Source organism: Oncorhynchus tshawytscha, linkage group LG18, assembly GCF_018296145.1.
Source record: "Oncorhynchus tshawytscha isolate Ot180627B linkage group LG18, Otsh_v2.0, whole genome shotgun sequence".
Classification (NCBI taxonomy): domain Eukaryota; kingdom Metazoa; phylum Chordata; class Actinopteri; order Salmoniformes; family Salmonidae; genus Oncorhynchus; species Oncorhynchus tshawytscha.
The window spans coordinates 10,276,962-10,290,401 of NC_056446.1; the positions used below are offsets into that span (position 1 = coordinate 10,276,962).

The 13,440-nt window shown below is 43.3% G+C and overlaps 2 protein-coding genes and 1 long non-coding RNA gene across 4 annotated transcripts in view; 1 reads left to right on the top strand and 2 right to left on the bottom strand.

Annotated features, from left to right (window-relative positions):
• The window catches only part of LOC112217468 (serine/threonine-protein kinase D3), a 54,535-nt gene extending 49,516 nt beyond the window's left edge, over window positions 1–5,019 (top strand). For both annotated transcript variants that reach the window (XM_042300634.1, XM_042300635.1), the window contains 2 exons: window positions 1,079–1,164; window positions 1,393–5,019. In XM_042300634.1, coding sequence (XP_042156568.1) covers window positions 1,079–1,164; window positions 1,393–1,566 — 260 coding nt within the window. In that variant the 3' untranslated portion in view covers window positions 1,567–5,019. The remainder of the gene's footprint in view (window positions 1–1,078; window positions 1,165–1,392) is intronic.
• A 332-nt stretch (window positions 5,020–5,351) lies between these two features.
• On the bottom strand, window positions 5,352–8,298 carry LOC112217316 (protein arginine methyltransferase NDUFAF7, mitochondrial-like). The gene is made up of 4 exons (XM_042300497.1): window positions 8,119–8,298; window positions 7,927–8,070; window positions 7,112–7,285; window positions 5,352–6,807 (listed from the first exon to the last, which is right to left on the bottom strand). The coding sequence occupies exons 1-4, from the start codon at window positions 8,296–8,298 to the stop codon at window positions 6,514–6,516; spliced, it is 792 nt and encodes a 263-aa protein (XP_042156431.1). The 3' UTR covers window positions 5,352–6,513.
• A 3,129-nt stretch (window positions 8,299–11,427) lies between these two features.
• LOC121839970 lies at window positions 11,428–12,395 on the bottom strand. Its single transcript, XR_006079258.1, has 3 exons — window positions 12,264–12,395; window positions 11,954–12,155; window positions 11,428–11,733 (listed from the first exon to the last, which is right to left on the bottom strand). It is a non-coding gene; the product is annotated as an uncharacterized LOC121839970 (long non-coding RNA).
• Window positions 12,396–13,440: the final 1,045 nt, after the last annotated feature.

Here is a 13,440-nt window from a genome sequence, read left to right on the forward strand (position 1 = left end):
TTGTGCAAGTTCTCCCACTTAAAAAGATGAGAGAGGCCTGTAATTGTCATCATAGGTACACTTCAACTATGACAGACAAAATGAGGGAAAAAAATCCAGAAAATCACATTGTAGGATTTTTCATGAATTTATTTGCAAATTATGGTGGAAAATAAGTATTTGGTCAATAACAAAAGTTTATCTCAATACTTTGTTATATACCCTTTGTTGGCAATGACAGAGGTCAAACGTTTTCTGTAAGTCTTCACAAGGTTTTCACACACTGTTGCTGGTATTTTGGCCCATTCCTCCATGCAGATCTCCTCTAGAGCAGTGATGTTTTGGGGCTGTTGCTGGGCAACACGGACTTTCAAAGATAGAATCCCTCCCATAGAAAATCCCTCCAAAGATTTTCTATGGGATTGAGATCTGGAGACTGGCTAAGCCACTCCAGGACCTTGAAATGCTTCTTACGAAGCCCCTCCTTCGTTGCCCGGGCGGTGTGTTTGGGATCATTGTCATGCTGAAAGACCCAGCCATGTTTCATCTTCAATGCCCTTGCTGATGGAAGGAGGTTTTCACTCAAAATCTCACGATACATGGCCCCATTCATTCTTTCCTTTACACGGATCAGTCGTCCTGGTCCCTTTGCAGAAAAACAGCCCCAAAGCATGATGTTTCCACCCCCATGCTTCACAGTAGGTATGGTGTTCTTTGGATGCAACTCAGCATTCTTTGTCCTCGAAACACGACGAGTTGAGTTTTTACCAAAAAAGTTATATTTTGGTTTCATCTGACCATATGAGATTCTCCCAATCTAGTTGAAGTGTACCTATGATGAAAATGACAGGCCTCTCTCATCTTTTTAAGTGGGAGAACTTGCACAATTGGTGGCTGACTAAATACTTTTTTGCCCCACTGTATATACAAAAGTATATGGACACCCCTTCAAATTTCAGCCACACCCGTTGCTGACAGGTGTATAAAATCGAGCACTTGTCTGGAGTGGCCAGACTGGGGAGAGCTTGTGCTGGATGGAAATGTAGATCTCCCTTGTTTCTCATGTTGATGTTGTGCATGTTTGTCCATCTACTCACAGCCACAGATCTGATCAACAACCTCCTCCAGGTGAAGATGAGGAAGCGCTACAGTGTGGACAAGTCTCTCAGTCACCCCTGGCTCCAGGTAACACACCTGGACATTGACTAGGAGGAGCTACCTTCAGTCACACCATGTCTGTCACATCATTTAAATGCAACACATCTCTATGGTGTTCACAGTTCACTCTGTTATTTAAAAAAAAAAGGACTCACTCTGTCTAAGGATCTATGATAAGCTACTTCTCCTAGGCTTCTTCTTGCAGTTTGCTAATGACAATACACTTAACCTATATGCTTCCCATCCCTCCTCCAGGATTATCAGACGTGGCTGGACCTCCGGGAGTTTGAGACACGCCGAGGGGAGCGCTACATCACCCACGAGAGCGACGACACCCGCTGGGAGGAGTACGCCGACGAGAGAAGCCTGCACTACCCCAAGCACTTCATCATGGCACCCAATCTGGACGACATGGAGGAGGACCCCTAGTGGCCGGGAGGACTGCCTGCAGGATGCACGTGTTTCAGGAGGAGTTCACAGGGCATCCTGGGACTCGGAGTCTCATGGCTAGTGCTTGGGTCCCTGGAACCTGCCACTCCTGGCTGAGACTGTAAGCTTAAACAGGCAGAGATGCATATATTAGCCTACATGTATGTGCATGAAGGTGTAATCGTGCACTACTACATGGAACAGACAGGAGGCGATGCAGTGGACAGGCAGCAGTGGGGTGGTACAGTACCATGACATGGGAACACACGATGGTGTTGTGAGGGAGGGGGTGATGATCGAGTATCTTTAGGTTGTTTTGTTTTCATCACATTCCAGAGACATAGCTTCTTTCTCCGCCGGCTGCCTTCTCTACAAGCCATAATATACAGTGTGTCTCATGAGCCTGAAAGACATACATTACCTTTGTGGGTTGGTTAGATAGGGATTGCCCCAGCAACAGTAATAAACATTTGCACTGCCTTTCAACCCAGAAAAGGGGTTTCTATAAAATATGGTTACTTTAGACCAAATCCTGGAGCCCGAGAAATAGACAAGCTTTTCAGCTTCAATAGCATATTGTTTTAATGTTGTTAGTTTAACATGTGTATTTGAAATCTCGTCATGACTACATTCAATTGTTAGTTTACCAGGAGAGTGCTAATTTTGGAAAACTTTTCTTTCTATTGGTTTTATGTAATGCTATTGAACTGGAACACTTAAAGGGATACTTTGGGATTTTTGCAATTAAGCACTTTCCTCCCCAAGAGTCAGATGATCTCGTGGGTACCATTTTTATGTCTCTTCATCAAGCATGAAGGAAGTAAGAGGTATTTTCGCAAGCCAATGCTAACTAGTGTTAGCGGGATATGCCTGGTAGTCTATGGAATCTACTAGCATGCTAGCAGTTACCATAGACACCCAGTCATTGCGCTAACGCTAGTTAGCAATTGCACTAATACTAGTTAGCAACTTCCTTCAAACTGCACGCAGAGACATAAAAATGGTACCCACGAGTTAATCTGACTGGGGAAGTAGATAAAGGGCTTAATTGCCAATCTCCTGTAGTATCCTTTTAATACAAAATATGCTAATGTCGTGGATATTCACTCAGTGGCTAGTTTAATAGCTACACCATCCCGTTCACAAAAATGGTTCGCTCCTACAGACAGTGAGTCACGTGGCTGTGGCTTGCTATAGAAAGCAGGCAGACAGGCATCGAGACATTCAGTTACTATTCGCTTAAACGTTAGAATGGGTAAGACGAGTGACCTAAGCAACTTTGAGCGGGGTATGATTGTCGGTGCCAGGCACGCCTGTTCCGGTATCTCAGAAACGTCCGTTCTCCTGGGCTTTTCACGCACGACAGTGTCTGGGGTTTACTGAGAACGGTAAACGAAAAACATCTAGCCAGCAATAGTCCTGTAGGCGAAAACAGCTCGTTGATGAGCGCTTGAAGGAGAATGGCAAGAATCGTGCAAGCTAACAGGCGGGCCATGAACAGGCAAATAACGGTGCAGTACAACAGTGGTGTGCAGAACTGCATCTCTGAACGCACAACTCGTCTGTCCTTGTCACGGATGGGCTATTACAGCAGACGACCTCACCGGGTTCCACTCCTATCAGCTAAATCAATAAGAAGTGGCTTCAGTGGGCACGCGATCACCAACACTGGACAATTGAGGAGTGGAAAAACATCCAACAAATCCTGGTTCCTGTTTCGTCATGTGGATTGCAGAGTCAGGATTTGGCGTAAGAAGCATGAGACCATAGGCCCATCCTGCCTGGTGTCAACGGTAGAGGCTGCTCAATTGGTAACAAGGCACACGTTAGATCCCTTGTTACCAATTGAGCAACGTTTCCATTTCCCAAACAATTCAGGCTGTTCTGGAGACAAAGGTGGTCCGACCCGGTACTAGATGGGTGTACCTTATAAACTGGTCACTGACCACATATATATTTATTTTGCTTATTCGGTGAGATGTTTTTTTGCACTTTTAGGTAACTGTAATCTCTGGCTCCCTTATTGGATGCCTTGAATGATGTTGTGAACCAATCAGCAGCTGCTCCACACGGTCTTATCATCCCTCCTTAGAAAAAATGCCAGATTTTAAAAAATGAAGCTAACTCAAGCCTGAGAATTCTACCCGTAGAAATATAATTAATAGAAGTAATTCTATTTTTAGGATTCTACCCTTTTTTGAAAATATATACGAACATTCTGGATGTCATCTAAATGGAGTACAGTGCCAGAAAGTGTCAGAAAAACATTGATATGATTGCTCAATGATAACTAAGCCTAGGAAATTGTAGATATTAACTCTGCTCTCAGCCATACCGTTAGCTTACAAATGTTATATTTTTTAATGAAGTAAAGATAGTTGATAAATGTTTTTCAAGTACCAAATGTATGATTTTTGTTCAAGAACTGATGGGCCTTCTCAAAGCTTTGCCTTATTTCTTTCCCTTCCTTCCTTGTTTCGTTACATGACCAATACCTTGTTGTTCTTTATGTCCTTTGTCCTGTGTATGTATGGTTGACTGGGTCCACCCAAGGCCAGAACTACTGCTGTACTCCGGTGAGAGGGCTGCAGGGCCAAGCAGTCCAGCAGATTCACCACGGATGCATCCCAAATGGCACCCTATTCCCTATACAGTGCACTAATTCTGACCAGAGCTATTCCCTATATTGGGAATAGAGCTCCATTTGGGATGTAGCCAAACGTCTGAGCACAGTGAAAGCATGGGAGGATACAGAGAAAGCAGCAGAAACATTTACTCCGTACTCTGTAATAATACAATGACTGCAACATGTTTGCTGAAGAGAGAAATCCTAAATGTGCCATAGAGAGAAGAGGAACGTGGCTTACCATGCCTTCAATACCGTGTGCGTGCATGCGTGCATGCGCACCCGTGTTACATTTTCTCTGTGTTTTAGAGTGTGTTTCCCATCCCATCACGAATTGACCATGTCTCATTGAGTGATGGCCTTAATAACATACAAATCCATCAGAAATAAAATACATCGCTGGAACCAAGTGCAGACTTGTCATGCTCACTGCAGGATACCCAATTAAAACATACAGTAAACGAGTAGAAAGAATGAATGCGGAATTAATTGACTGTGCAATTGTGCGCCGGGCCCCAAAAAAATTCCGATTTTTCTTTTGTGAAAACACCAAGTGACTTATTTGAGACACCAATATGTTTTCTTCTCCCTCTCCTTACTTTGGTATTAGCCTAATTCGGTCTCAACCCACCACTTTGGATGGTGAAACAACGTTCTGAACTTCGCCATACAGTATACTGTATTTTCAGTATACAAAGTTCATGTAGAAGGGTAATGACTTAAACCTGAGATTCATTTGTAGTTTGTGTTGCCACTGGATTGGCAGATGTCAGTTTTTTCTTTATTTCAATATTGACATATCTAATAAAACATTTTCTCGGACAGTACTGCAGAGAATGTACTCATTTCATTTGCAGCTCGTTTACAATTGGTCCTCATTTTTTATTTTTAAAAATGTATGTAAGATTACACAGTGTTGAAAACATGAATAACACCTTCCTAATATTGAGTTGCACTCCCTTTTGCCCTCAGAACAGCCTTAATTAGACAGGGCATGGGCTCTACAAGGTGTCGAAAGTGTTCCACAGGGATGCTGGCCCATGTTCACTCCAATGCTTCTCACAGTTGTGTCAAGTTGGCTGGATGTCCTTTGGGTGGTGAACCATTCTTGATACACACGGGAAACTGTTGACGATGAAAAAAACAGCAGCTTTGCAGTTCTTGACACAAACCGGTGCATTTGGCACCTACTACCATACATACCCTGTTCAAAGGCACTTAAATCTTTTGTCTTGGTCATTCATCCTCTTATTGGCACATAGGTGCACTATATAGGGTACCATTTGGAAACATAATAACTGGGGTAGTGCTCTTTTTTATGGCTCTAATCTGTGTAATTAAAACCAAATGTCACAGAGTGCCAGTGGAGCCTGTCACATTTCATTGTGCCATATGTTAGATGAACAGAGCCATTTGTGGCTGGAGAAGAAAATAAATGGCTAACTACTGCTGTGTAATGATAGCACCACATGTTGAGGCCTACAGAAGGCCCCAGAAAACAAACAAAATGATGCTGCCTTTCTCAGAAATCGACACGTTCCTTCCAAGTATAACTATACTGGATTAAATACCATAAATATTTTCAGTCTTAATCAAATGATCACATAAAAATAAGGAAAATACTTTGTGCATTATGTGATTCCCAGACAAAGATGGTACAGCTATATAATATACACCAGAAAAATGTTGTGTGATGACTTTTAATCATCAAGACTTTAATATCTTAGCTTCACATTAGCCTCCCTTCAGTAGGACTGGCTGGTTATTTTGGCTACGGTGATAGTCCTGTGTAATAGTCTCTTTTAATTGCTACTGGGGCAGCAAGGGCGAGCCTGTCAGAGCAAAACACAGCATGCGAGTGGCTGACTTGCATCCCAAATGGCACCCTATGCAGTGCACCACCTTTGACCAGGGCTCTGGTCAAAAGTAGTGCACTGCATAGGGAATAGGGTGCCAGTAGGGACATGGCTGCTATCTACGAACACCACGCTCACCCAATTGGTTCAAGATGTTAAGGCAGCCAGGCACCACGTGGCCCATTAATAGTTTCCTTCCAAAAGACAGGAGCAGAGCGGAGCCGTATTCCTAAAGCTTGAAACGCAGTGACCTGGGGTGACGTTCTTCTGACTGAGAACATTTACATTCCGTACCCCTCTGAATTACATGTTGCTTTAATTAACATATATATATGATAAAGAAAGACATCAGTTGCCATCGTCCCTCAGGGTGCATCATTCCTAGATTTGATTAGCACATAAGCTCAACTTTTCAAACTAAATTCAGGACAAACCCTATTGCTTCCGAAGGTCTTGTGTATATAATCAAGGTATAGTACTAAATTCATGGGTGCGAATTTTAAGTGCCTTCACAGGCAAGTTCACATTCACAGCCTCTGCAGTGCAGTCTCTGTTGGAACCCATGGTGGGTCTCTGGCTACGCTTTTCACGAGAGGCCAAGCTCACTGAAGCTAGCCACAGGCAGGGGTGTTGGGGCCTTCTTGGGAACCGGGGCCATCTTCTCACCCCCCCCTCTCCCCTCGGACTGCTCAGGATCTCAGGGTAGCCCTGGATCAGCTCAGCCTTTATAGACGGGTCTGCACATTTCCTCAGCAGAACCTGAAGAGAAACCCAACATTGCAATTGGACAACGCTAATTGAGTAGAGGGCAAAGTAAAATGTTTATCCCAAGTGCTCTTGAAAGCCCCGATCAGCCAGTTGAAAATGTGTTCACAAACAAATGTGTTCCTTGCGCTTTTTGGGCGCAAGGAACATTTCTGGGATCTTTTATTTCAGCTCATGAAACATGGGACCAACACTTTACATGTTGTGTTTATATTTTTGTTCAGTATACAATAGTCACCTTAGCCCCCATGTTTAAATAAGTGGAATAATGCTGTGTGAACACAGGGTTTCTTCCCACCTGTAAGCTTGTATCGATGCCCATATTTTTCAGGAAGTCTCTTTGAGAGACAGGCCCCATGCAGACCACCGTAGCTCCAGCCATCTTAATCAGGCAACTGAAGTCCACGTCAGCAGTAAGGTCAGCAGAGCCAGGGGACGCTAGGACATCATGGAGCTTATGATCTTTGAAACCCTGGGGGTGGGGGACAGGAGAGGCGGTCTGGTGTTATGACAACATGACGCATGACTACAAAAGTTTGTTATTGGTGTATTGTTACATTTTTATTTGACTTAATTTGTTAGTTGTTAAATATTTCCTTTTTTTATTTTTTATTATTCCAAATCAGGTGCTTCCTTTCACAAGCAACAGCTGATAATATCTTCATGTAGTCACTTGTGACATAAGCGTGAGCCGTCCTGAACCATGGACGCCTTGTTCACAGATGGGATTGTGCAGTTCTCTGCCACATGTCTTTTGAAGGAGGGGGCCGCTTGTTTGAACCTCCCCCACCCCCCCTTTTCATCAGACAATTTAGTGAGTCTCAGAGCCAGAGAGCCATGCAGTGAGAGCCCACCCCTCTTAATAGGGGCCAGATGGGGCTAGGTTAGTGTGGAGCACGAGGAACAGGACTAGAGGGCAGTTGACCCTGATTTCCGTGTGTCACCAGCAAAGGGCAAGAGAGGCATGTCGGCTTCCTGCATCGGTTTCCTTGTCGCTGAGGCTTGTTCGGCTAATCACATCACCATACACACTAAGTCAGAGACACACACAAACCGAGACCGTATTAAAACCTGCTGATAAATGGGCCAAGTTGGAGACATGATGGTACGTACTCTGAACGTGTCCGTCTTGGTCCCGCCGTGCCCGTAGTCTGCAATCAGTGCTGCGCCCCCGTCCTCTGCGATCCGATTGGCCAGTTGCTGGACGATGACCCCTCCCTCCAGGCAGACCTCCACGAGCCGTCTCACTTCACCTGCCTAGGAGGTGAGGGGTTTCAGAACAAAAACAAGAGCGGCTCTGCTTACCTCGTCTGTGTGAAGCCCCGGCCAACACACAGAGGCCTGAGAACACACATCATCAATCATACATGGCTTCACTTCCAAATCATCTCCACTAAGCAGCACCGGCTCCAAGCCCCTAGGCAACACAGAACTAAAAGGAGGGGCTTGCCTGGGTGGGATAAGACGCATCCCAAATGGCACCATATTCCCCTATATAGTGCACTACCCTATGGGCCCTGGTTAAAAGTAGTGCACTATATAGGGAATAGGGTGCGATTTGAAGTAGTGCACTATATAGGGAATAGGGTGCGATTTGGGACACACCCTTAGACTAATCGGGGAACACATGTAGATGGGAAAAAGAGACTCAAGTGGAGTATTAAAAGCTATAGGACTATCTACTTCTAATGGAAACTCCATTAGACCACAGTGATGAAAGAGCGGAGCACCAGAGACGATTATGTACTGCTTTTAACCATGGCGAGCGTAAAGAGAACAGCGTTAAGGTTAATAAACTCTACTACAATATGTGCAACCTGAGATACACATGCCTGTCAGGCACAGGCTGCAGTCATTAGTCGGGATCTCAAACCAGTAAGGGGGTTTCACCCAAGATCACTCATGATGTCAGGCTTTGGCACGCTGTTCAAAGCCCCTGCACTCTTCCAGAGAGACCAGATGAAATAGGTTGGTACTGTATATATTGCATAAACGTGGGTAATAAAAGACAGATGCTGGAGAGTCGTCAAACTTTTAAGGAAAAAGGAGTTTGTTGAGCAATTTGTGGGTGTGTTTGTGTCTATGTAACATAAAACAAAGGCTTAGGCAAAGATATTGAACAATTATCTTTGTAATTTAAAAAAAGTTAAAGGCCCAATGCAGCCGTTTTAATCTCAATTTAAAATCATTTCTGGGTCACAAAAGTGGCTGTTATTGGCAGAGAGGTTTGGAACTCTCATTTATTGGTCTATTAACTGATACCGCCTGGTGATGTCACCATGCAAGTCAAAACCACACCCATGCAAAACCGGTTAAGTGTGAATTGTATTTTCAACCAGCAACTATCAGGAAATAATATTGATCACATTTCTTCACACTTTTACAGTGTTTAGTTTCATCAGCCTGTTGTACAATATGATACAAAACTCAAGAAAAACTGAATCAAAAACGTGATTTTCCTGTGTTTTACAGTTTACATACACCTTACGCCAAATACATATAAAACTCAGTTTATCAACATTTCTGACATTAAATCCTAGTAAAAATTCCATCTTAGGTCAGTTAGGATCACCACTTTATTTTAAGAATGTGAGATGTCAGAATAACAGCAGAGAGAATGATTTATTTCAGCTTATATTTCTTTCATAACATTCCCAGTGGGTCAGAAGTTTACATACACTCAATTAGTATTTGATAGCATTGCCTTTAAATTGTTTAACTTGGGTCAAACGTTTTGGGTAGCCTTCCACAAGCTTCCCACAATAAGTTGGGTGAATTCTGGCCCATTCCTCCAGACAGAGCTGGAGTAACTGTGTCAGATTTGTAGGCCTCCTTGCTCGCACACGCCTTTTCAGTTCTGACCACAAATGTTCTATAGGATTGAGGTCAAGGCATTGTGATGGCCACTCCAATACCTTGACTTTGTTGTCCTTAAGCATACTTTCAAAGTTGTGGCAAAATGGCTTGGGGTCATTGTCCAATTGAAAGACCCATTTGCGACCAAGATTTAACTTCCTGACTGATGTCAAGAGATGTTGCTTCAATATATCCACATCATTTTCCTCCCTCATGATGCCATCTATTTTGTAAAGTGCACCAGTCCCTCCTACAGCAAAGCACCCCCACCCCTGTGCTTCACGGTTGGGATGGTGTTCTTCGGCTTGCAAGCCTCCCCCTTTTCCTTCCAAACATAACGATGATCATTATGGCCAAACAGTTATTTTTTTGTTTCATCAGACCAGAGGACATTTCTCCAAAAAGTATGATCTTTGTCCCCATGTGCAGTTGCAAACTGTAGTCTGGCTTTTTTATGGTAGTTTTGGGGCAGTCACTTCTTCCATGCTGAGGGGCCTTTCAGGTTATTTCAATATAGGATTTGTATTTTACTGTGGATATAGATACTTTTGTACCTGTTTCCTCCAGCATCTTCACAAGGTCCTGCTGTTGTTCTGGGATTGATTTGCACTTTTCACACCAAAATGCATTAATCTCTAGGGGACAGAATGTGTCTTCTTCCCGAGCGGTATGGCGGCTGCGTGGTCCCATGGCGTTTATACTTGCGTACTATTGTTTGTACAGATGAACATGGTACCGTCAGGAGTTAGGAAATTGCTCCCAATAATGAACCAGACTCTACAATTTTTTCTGAGGTCTTGGCTAATTTCTTTTGATTTTCCCATGATGTCAAGCAAAGAGGCACTGAGTTTGAAGGTTGGACTTGAAGTACATCCAAAGATACACCTCCAATTGACTCAAATGATGTCAATTAGCCTATCAGAAGCTTCTAAAGCCATGACATCATTTTCTAGAAATTTCCAAGCTGTTTAAAGGCACAGTACACTTAGTGAATGTAAACTTCTGACCCACTCGAATTGTGATACAGTGAATTATAAGTGAAATAATATGTCTGTAAACAATTGTTGGAAAAATTACTTGTGTCATGCACAAAGTAGATGTCCTAACCGACTTAAAAATATTTAAGTGTCTTTGAACAGAGTATCGTAGTAGGCACATCGATTTGTGTCAAGAACTGCAACGTTTTTCCCCCCCACGCTCAACAGTTTCTTGCGTCTCTCAAGTATGGTCCAACTTGACACAACTGTGGGAAGCATTGGAGTCAACATCCGTGTGGCCAGCATCCGTGTGGAACACTTTCGACACCTCGTAGAGTCCATGCGCCGATGAATTGAGGCTGTTCTGAGGGGAAAAAAGGGGAGTGCAACTCAAAATTAAGAAGGTTTTAATACTGTTTTGTTCACTCAGTGTCCATTTCCACACTGTGAGGTTGAAATAATACTGTGAAATTGATGATAATGCACTTGTAGCGTAAGGCTTGTTTGAAAAGACCACTTGAAATTTCAGCCTGTTTTGGTGGTATGGAGTTTTGGCCTGCCTGGTGACATCCCATCCCCACTCAGACCACTCCCACAGTCCTACCTTTCTAGCTTGCTTCTTGCTTGAGAAATTGCACTTTCCTAAGAAGCATTTTTGTTTCTTTTTGACAATTTTAATTGAAAACAACCACAGTAAGGTTCTTTAATTGTTACACAGAAATGATTTGATATTGACATAAAAAATAAAATAAAAACAGCTGCAATCATCAACACGCAGCACTCACCTGTATGAGCTGAGGAGAGGCAAGAGTGGGAGCTGGCACTATGACAAACCTCAGCTTGCCTGGCTCGTCTAAGTCAATATCCACCATCACCTCCCTCCAGCCCTTTGTTCTCTGTGCCCACGTCACAATCAATGCACAACGCAACGGATCAAATGGCACTTACAATTCATGTTTTTCAATGACTTGTGATCTGTTATCAAGATCTATATGTCTAATCCAAATAGCTGATAAAGTAAATGTACCTGGAATTTGTGGATGGGTAAGGCATCAAAGAACTCATGAGCAAGGTAGATTGCTGAAGCCTGTATGAAAGAAAAAAGTGCCAATCAATAACAAATTCACACCCAGTAAATGAAATGTATTAAACTCTTACCATAGCTAAATGATTAAGTATTACAACAGGCATCATTAGTCTCCAGCCAAGTTTCTATACTACGTCTACCTCTAGACACGTAATCCAACATGAGATTAACTCAATTAAGATTAACTACAATTACCTCATTTAAAACTATAGATTACTACCTCTGGGGACGTCATCCAGGTTGCGGTACCAGGAGATGGGGAGGCCTGTGGTGGTGGTCCCCTGGCGGTACACAGGCTCATCCTTCCTGGCCCACCCCTGGCTCTGGTCCCTCGTCAGAGCCTGGCTCAGTTTAGAACTCACCTCCACAAGGTGCACTGAGACAGCAGCCCCACCCAGGGCCCCACGCAGCTGACTGATGACCTGGACAACACAGACAGACAGACAGTGTATTGTTTCGCAGTTTAGCTTATTAGATTGATGGACTAAATGTGGAAATTGCTCCCTCCACTGGTCATATATTGAACTCACATGAACACGGTCTGTTTACAAAGCATGTGGCCATGTAGTAGTAGGACATAGCATCACGAGACTGGGCATACAGTACCAGTCCAAAGTTTGAACACATCTACTCCTTCAAGGTTTTTTCTTTATTTAAAAAAAAATTCTACATTGTAGAATAGTGAAGACATGACAACTATGAAATAACACATATGGAATCGTGTAGTAAGCAAAAAAAAGTGTTAAAACAAAATATATTTGAGATTCTTCAAAGAAGCCACCCTTTTCTCTCAACCAGCTTCATGAGGAATAATTTCCCAACTGCCTTGAAGGAGTTCCCAAATATACTGAGAACTTGTTAGCTGCTTTTCCTTCACTCTGCGGTCCAACTCATCCCAAATCATCTCAATTGGGTTGAGGTCGGGTGATTGTGGAGGCCAGGTCATCTGATGCAGCACTCCATCACTCTCCTTCTTAGTCCCATTAAGCGCAAACCAGGTGGTATGGCGTATCGCTGTGGCGTATCGCTGCAGCACAGCACCCCCACATCACACCTCCTCTTCCATGCTTCGCGGTGGGAACCACACGTGGAGATCATCCGTTCACCTACTCTGCATCTCACAAAGACACAGCGTTTGGAGCTAAAAATCTCAAATTAGGACTCATCAGACCGAAGGACAGATTTCCACAGGTCTAATAACCATTGCTCGTGTATCTTGGCCCAAGCAAGTGTCTTCTTATTATTGGTGTCCTTTAGTAGTGGTTTCTTTGTGGCAATTCAATTATGAAGGCCTTGAGTCAAAGTCTCTTCTGAACAGTTGATAAAGAGATGTGTCTGTTACTTGAACTCGGTGAAGCATTTATTTGGGCTGCAATTTCTGAAGCTGGTAACTCTGATGAACATATCCCTCTGCAGCAGAGATAACTCTGGGTCTTCTTTTCCTGTAGCGGTCCTCATGAGAGCCAGTTTCATCATAGCGCTTGATGTTTTTTGCAACTGCACTTGAAGAAACTTTCAAAGCTCTTGCCATTTTCCAGATTGACTGACCTTCATGTCTTAAAGTAAGGATGGACTGTGATTTCTCTTTGCTTATTTGAGTTGTTCTTGCCATAATATGGACTTATCCCTATTTGGTAAAACACCATCTTCTGTATACCACTCCTACCTTGTCACAACACAACTGATTGGCTCAAATGCATTAAGGAA

Coding starts and splice junctions, on each gene's coding strand:
- LOC112217316 (XM_042300497.1), bottom strand. CDS start 8,298: ATGGTGCCATTTGGGATGCGTCTTATCCCACCCAGGCAAGCCCCTCCT. Junction 8,071..8,118: donor CGGGGCTTCACACAGACGAG/GTAAGCAGAGCC, acceptor CTCACCTCCTAG/GCAGGTGAAGTGAGACGGCT. Junction 7,286..7,926: donor CCAAGACGGACACGTTCAGA/GTACGTACCATC, acceptor CCCCACCCCCAG/GGTTTCAAAGATCATAAGCT.